Consider the following 7,444-nt stretch of genomic DNA (forward strand, 5'->3'; position numbering starts at 1 on the left):
TATGGTTATTGGCATTAGGAAGTCTTTATAAAATAATTGCCTCCATGTTTTTGCTAGGCTACTTTGAAGCAAGGTAAGACATACAGTGGGGGGGGAGTATTTGATCCCCTGCTGATTTTGTACGTTTGCCCACTTACAAAGAAATGATCAGTCTATAATTTTAATGGTAGGTTTATTTGAACAGTGAGAGACAGAATAACAACAAAAAAATCCAGAAAAACGCATGTCAAAAATGTTATAAAATGATTTGGATTTTAATGAGGGAAATAAGTATTTGACCCCTCTGCAAAACATGACTTAGTACTTGGTGGCAAAACCCTTGTTGGCAATCACAGAGGTCAGACGTTTCTTGTAGTTGGCCACCAGGTTTGCACACATCTCAGGAGGGATTTTGTCCCACTCCTCTTTGCAGATCTTCTCCAAGTCATTAAGGTTTCGAGGTTGATGTTTGGCAACTCGAACCTTCAGCTCCATCCACAGATTTTCTATGGGATTAATTAAGGTCTGGAGACTTCGCTAGGTCACTCCAGGACCTTAATGTGCTTCTTCTTGAGCCACTCCTTTGTTGCCTTGGCCGTGTGTTTTGTGTCATTGTCATGCTGGAATACCCATCCACGACCCATTTTCAATGCCCTGGCTGAGGGAAGGAGGTTCTCACCCAAGATTTGACGGTACATGGCCCCGTCCATTGTCCCTTTGATGTGGTGAAGTTGTCCTGTCCCCTTAGCAGAAAAACACCCCCAAAGCATAATGTTTCCACCGCCATGTTTGACGGTGGAGATGGTGTTCTTGGGGTCATAGGCAGCATTCCTCCTCCTCCAAACACGGCAAGTTGAGTTGATGTCAAAGAGCTCCATTTTGGTCTCATCTGACCACAACACTTTCACCAGTTGTCCTCTGAGTCATTCAGATGTTCATTAGCAAACTTCAGATGGGCATGTATATGTATCTTGAGCAGGGGGACCTTGCGGGCGCTGCAGGATTTCAGTCCTTCACGGCGTAGTGTGTTACCAATTGTTTTCTTGGTGACTATGGTCCCAGCTGCCTTGAGATCATTGACAAGATCCTCCCGTGTAGTTCTGGGCTGATTCCTCACCGTTCTCATGATTATTGCAACTCCACAAGGTGAGATCTTGCATGGAGCCCCAGGCCGAGGGATATTGACAGTTCTTTTGTGTTTCTTCCATTTGCGAATAATCACACCAAATGTTGTCACCTTCTCACCAAGCTGCTTGGCGATGGTCTTGTAGCCCATTCCAGCCTTGTGTAGGTCTGCAATCTTGTCCCTGACATCCTTGGAGAGCTCTTTGGTCTTGGCCATGGTGGAGAGTTTGGAATCTGATTGATTGATTGCTTCTGTGGACAGGTGTCTTGTATACAGGTAACAAGCTGCGGTTAGGATCACTCCCTTTAAGAGTGTGCTCCTAATCAGCTCGTTACCTGTATAAAAGACACCTGGGAGCCAGAAATCTTTCTGATTGAGAGGGGGTCAAATACTTATTTCCCTCATTAAAATGCAAATCAATTTATAACATTTCTGACATGCGTTTATCTGCATATTTTTGTTGTTATTCTGTCTCTCACTGTTCAAATAAACCTACCATTAAAATTATAGACTGATCCTTTCTTTGTCAGTGGGCAAACGTACAAAATCAGCAGGGGATCAAATACTTTTCCCCCCCACTGTACCTCTTTAAGAAAGTAAAACTTTCAGGGTTTAAATTATTATACTGCCTCAAGCTCACATTTCAAAGTGGTGCCTATCGTTGACTATAGCCTATGCACTCAAATGGCGAATGGAAGGAGCACTCGAATTATGAGTTGAGATTTAGAAATAAAAATGGTAGTCCTTTTTAATCGTGGCCATCAAAGTTTTTAACACGCGATTGCATTTAAAATTGTTGGGCTTATAAAAGCACGTTTCACTCCAGTACTGTTTTTTTTAGGCGCTCTCACGTTGTCTGACAGGTGATAGGCTATTTCCCGCTTCTCGAATTAGGCTCTGTATGCTGTGCGTGTGATAAATACGATACATAACAACTAACGGATACCCATGGACCAATTAAACCCACTAAATTATGCAAAATCCCCGAACAGGAAGCCATTTGGGACACAGCCATTGTCTTACAATGTTATATAAAAATACATGTTTTATTGTCACATACACTGGATAGGTGCAGTGAAATGTGTTACAGGGTCAGCCATAGTAGTACGGCACCCCTGGAGAAAATTGGGGTTAAGTGCTTTAGGGCACAGATTTTTCACCTCGTTGGTTCAGGTATTCAAACCAGCGACCTTTCAGTTACTGGCCCAAGAGTTTTAGACAATGGATTTGACAACATTAGGCAGTCTAAATGTCAATTTTCACCTCTCTCTGCCGATGGTTCTTGTCTCACACTTTTCTCCTTTCCCTATCCACATTTTAGGTTGAAAAAGAGGCCTCTGACAAAGACAACCAGAACTGCAGTAACAATGGTAAGTGTGGTCTGGGAAGATCCTGTCAGCCTTGGTGTCCAACATAAACCACATGAACCCTTCACAATGCTACTGTTTCCAGTAAGTACATGGTGGATGTGAGAGAGATAAAGATTTTACGAGTTTTAACAGTCCACTATACTCAGTGACATAAAAGCTTAAAGCACCCAAGTCCAACACTCCCAGTAGGTAAGAAGGAGTGAGAACAGAACAAAGTTAATCATCTTCTGAGGTGAGGTGTACAGGAACACAAATACAGGTGTATGCTTATGGGCATAAAAGAACAGCAGCCATGTGATCCACATCAAGGTCACTTCACAAAGATGAATAGACACAGACTGATAGGTATTTACCCTGTGGGAGAGTCTGATACAGCAAAGGCAAATTAACAGCAAAGGAATATTAAAGCCAGATGCAAAGTGACCAGTAAAGGCAAATTAACAGGGGAGATGAGTGAACAGCAAAGTAATATTAATGGCAAAGGAAAGTGGACAGCAAATGAACAGGAAAGGTAAAGCACATCAAAGGCAAATGAACAGCAAAGGCAGAAGTGTAGAGTGAACATTGGACACTGTCTGCTCTGATTGTTACATTTCTATCTGCAGCTTTACTGGTCAGGAAGTGAGCAGTTGAGTTTGGTTTCTTGAACCTTCTCTCTATTCTAGAATATCTCCCTGCTCTGGAGACACAGAAGGGATGGCGCCATCTAGGGGGCGAGATCGCCACATCCTAAATACTCCACCAGAATCGGTCCACTCACGCCATCACAACCGAGAATGCCATCTGCAAAAGAAACAAAAAAAGAACTGAGGCGATTCACTCCAGAAACCGGAAACCAATTTATTTATTTTTTGTTTTTTAATGTATCACACAAACCCAGGAATTCGCAGATAGACGACGAGCAATGAAGGAAAAAAAAAACATGTCATTACTAGATGTTCATAGAACAGCATATATTTTTTCCTCCGTGCATCACCCCTGACATGGGGCGGGACACTAGCTGAGTTCTTCCACCCCACTGGTTGAGGAAACCGAACAGTACTGTGCGATTGGTCAATGTTCACAGCAGCCTGCTACACCATTGGACGAAGGGAACATCTTGACGCGATCAACAGATGACACGCCAGCGAGGAAGCCAGCCGGCATCTGCGAAGTGATTGTGAAGGCCAGAGATCTGCAACACGTTTGGTCCGGGCCAATGCTTTCAACGTGCCTCTGGTCTGCAAGATGATATGCTGGGAAACATGATCGAGGGTGGGCGGGACACCATTGTCACTGGCAATTCTAAACGGGATATAGCATTGTTTCCACTGATGCAGGACATTATCAGATTATGTTTTTTTGGACAAGGGTGGTAAGAAACAAAAGGTTATCTGTCAAAAGCCTAAGAGGCTGTAGGCTACAAAAATAGTCACACAATCTGTATATAAGCTCCCAGTAATTCATTGGGTGGTTTACCCAACCAATTACTGAGAGTGTGTGTGTGCAACTCTATTTTTATAGTCTACAGTTTACTCGGCATTAGTCAGCACCTCAAACTTTTTTGGGTGTGCGCCAGCTCATGCTTTTCAGAAGAATAGGAGACAAAAGTAACTGATGCAAGGGGTTATGTTCATAAAAACTGTACACTCATGTTTTAGGAAAACCTACTTTAGTGATTGATTAATGTAAGAGCTCAAGAAATTACTTTCTTATTCTAACCGTGTAGAAAGTTGACAATGGAGCTTCCTCCTTGGCTTCTCATCCTTGCTCTATTTTTCACATTTTCTAACCTATCTAACACACTCTTGTTTAGAATGTCTGTTGGCAGCTCACCACCACTGAAAGTGTGAACATTTATCCCCTTAAAATTGTTCTGGTAATTCATTAGAATCTCCAAGTTCAGAGATAAAATTAGGTTTTTCATCAGTGGTGTTTGCATCTACTCAATGAAGTCAAGGCTTAACCTTGAACTAAACGTTCAGAGAAACTAGAAACAAAGTGAATATTTCCCCCACTCTGAGTATTGATCGACGTATACAGACTGGGAGAAAGGGATGGAAGTTGTGTGTTGTGTGTGTGTATTCGGGTGCAGTGCTTAGCGCAACCAGCAGAGGGCAGTAGAGTACTACTAAAGTACCACTCGGTACTACTGAGTCAGTGTTGAGCGGACCAAGCGAGGGAAAGGTCTTTCAGGACCTTCCGTAGACATTGCTTCCCTGGGCTCTGTAACTCACCACTGAGTACTGCTCTGCAGTTTGTTTAACTGTGTCAGGAGGACAAATGGTGTGTGTGACCTGCGTAGAAGTGCGTGCATTAACAAGTGGGACCGTGGCCACAGCAGACCGAGCAGGTCCAGTTATGATGCAGGTTGTCTCTCTGTTGCCCCTCATTGCACCTTGCCTAACCAAATGGTTATAGTATTAGGCTGGTGTGAGCATGCGTCTCCAGTCTTTCCTCAGTATTGTTAAGGCGGTAGGCCTGATTGGGGCGTGGCCATGGGGGTTTAGGTTTTGAGGCAGCAGATAAAGACTCAAGGCAGCATCCCAAATGGCACCCTATTCCCGAGGTAGTGCACTTCTCTTGACCGGGGCCCATAGGGCTACATAGGTAATAGGATGCCATTTGGGATGCAACCCAGAGAGGGTTTTGCTGGGTGACAGCTGTGCAGATAGAGATGGATGGGTGGTATTTCCCCTCCCCTAGCGAGCTATGCCTTGCAGCCTTTTCAGGCTGTATAAGGTTAGCCCACATCCCTTCCATGCCTCAACTATGTTGAAATGAAGGCTATTACTGAAGTTTGACAGGTGTACCATTCTTAATTGCATGGTTCTGCACTCTTGCCTCCCGAAAGGAGAATTGGCAATGACAAAACGATACACTAGCATGTCCGTTATAAATGCCACTGCTGCATTCTGAAAGAAGTGCTGAAGATGTGCAATTGAGGTGCTGCCTATTTGTTTAGACAGCCAGAGTAATAGCCAATTTAGAGATGGATGACATAAAGATAGCAGATGCTCTACCAGAACGTGTGTGTGGCTTTGAGAGAGGGGAGAGCGACAACTAGCGTGTGCGCATGAGCGCGCCTCCTTTCAGGGTGCCAGTGTTCCGTTCCTCCACTCCAGGTTGGTCTGCCATCAGACTAGATGTGGTTGCCTTGGCAGCACTACGCTGTCTGAGCATGCCTAGTCTAACATCGCCCCAGACCACGTAACTGACTCACTCACACGTATAACATATTCATGTTAACGTTCTTTAATGTTTGTCATCATAATGGTATGTGTCCTTGAGATAAAGCATTTGACAAGACTTCGGTGTACGTCCCTAGGCTGTAGCAGGTGCTCTCTTAGCTTTTATACCCTGGGAATACAGAGGCACAGACACGCATACAAATACACAGGTGCACACTTGTATGTAGAGTGGGGTGTCCTTGTCATCAGTGGTCCATCGTCATGGTAACAGGGAACAGGAGCCGGCAAGATGCCAGCGATACTAAGGAGAAGTCTTTGGCTAATTTGCTCCGAGCGACAATAGCGCAAGTCACCTGCGCATACTTTGCTTTATCTCTATAATGTCCGTTTTAAGAGAAGTATCATGTCTCCCCTATCGAATGGATTTCAAAGGTCAGTCACCCCTGTACCTTTTTTGTTGTGGTATTATTAAAAGGTCAGTGTCCTCCTCTGATAGCAGCTTGACACTGTTGTAGTCCAGTTACACCCCCCTTCTGAACGGAACAACGCCACTCCAGGGCTGCTTTCAGTAGCCAAACATTGTCGACCTTTGCAGATAGAAATGTCATGAATTGAGCTGGTATGACTCCTTATTCTGCATGTCAGAGAGGGGTGTTTGTTCTACATGCTGTATTTCTATCTGAACGTTCTAAAATGTTCTGCCCTGCTGAACGCACCCCAGCGATGAAGGACATCACACACTTCTTCCCATATGAGCTAGACGTTCTAAAAGAATAACATGGTAGGCCTTTGTGTAGTTAAAACATTTTATTTCTGTACCTTACGCTTCAGGTGAGCAGAGCTTTTGTTCGATGGCAAGTATAGGCACATTAAAACCTAGACTTGTTTCTTCTTCAGCATAACTTGTAAATTATTGCAAAATTGTCATTTGGATAAAAATGCACTTTCTCTCGATTGAAAACGTATAATTTATTTCAGCAAATTATTAAAGTTGTGGGAAATCATAGTGTTGTGTGCTAGCACCACTGTTGGTCAGTTATTTTGTGTAGGGTATTTGGCGAAGCAAGCGCTAACTTAAATATACATTAAGTCAAGTTCTGGAAGTAAAGCAGTGTTGCATTTACTCAAAATAAAGACATGAATTAACAACTGATACTGAAACTCAAATGGGAAGTTTTTTTATATCTTACAATATATGAAGGTTTACTAACCAATGTAAAAAGGAAAAACTGGTTTGAAAATGTAATGTAGAGTAATAAATTGTAACGTTATTTTAAATAAAATTATATATTGAAGAAAAGTGTTCCAAATGTTTTGTTTACTATACTTTTATTCCTGTTCATCCCTAGGGCAAAGACTAATTGATTGTGGTCACACACACACTGTCTTGTTTTACTAACCTTGTGGGAACATACAATTGATTCACATTCAAAATCCTATTTTTCCTAAACTTAACCGAAATTCTAACCCTAAACCCCCTAGAAATAGCCTTTTCCCAATTGGTCTAATTTTTGTTAGTTTACTATTCTTGTGGGTACTTGTGGTCCCCACAAGTATGGTTAAACATGTCCACTGAATATTAAAGGAAAAATCCACCCAAAATAACCAATTCCTATAACTTTATGTGAGAACAATATTTGTGAACAAATGTTTAAATTTGTTGTTTATAAGGTTGGTAGCAATGTGAAAATCGGTTGCAGCTCAAGTCCACTACAAAACCCACAATGCAATGCTCTCTTTATGGGCTAGCTAGATACCTAGCAAATCTAGCTACACACAATAATACCAAAGTCAATATC

The 7,444-nt window shown here is 42.6% G+C and overlaps 1 protein-coding gene across 2 annotated transcripts in view; it reads left to right on the forward strand.

Moving 5' to 3' along the window:
- Positions 1-6,940, forward strand: part of LOC115173283 (sorting nexin-27) — a 46,399-nt gene extending 39,459 nt beyond the window's left edge. Inside the window, exons 12-13 of one of the 2 annotated variants that reach the window (XM_029731240.1) lie at positions 2,427-2,475; positions 3,081-6,940. In XM_029731240.1, coding sequence (XP_029587100.1) covers positions 2,427-2,475; positions 3,081-3,100 — 69 coding nt within the window. In that variant the 3' untranslated portion in view covers positions 3,101-6,940. The remainder of the gene's footprint in view (positions 1-2,426; positions 2,476-3,080) is intronic. The other variant, XM_029731239.1, reaches the window with a different exon arrangement.
- Positions 6,941-7,444: the final 504 nt, after the last annotated feature.

The sequence above is a fragment of the Salmo trutta genome, chromosome 34, assembly GCF_901001165.1.
Source record: "Salmo trutta chromosome 34, fSalTru1.1, whole genome shotgun sequence".
Taxonomy (NCBI): Eukaryota; Metazoa; Chordata; class Actinopteri; order Salmoniformes; family Salmonidae; genus Salmo; species Salmo trutta.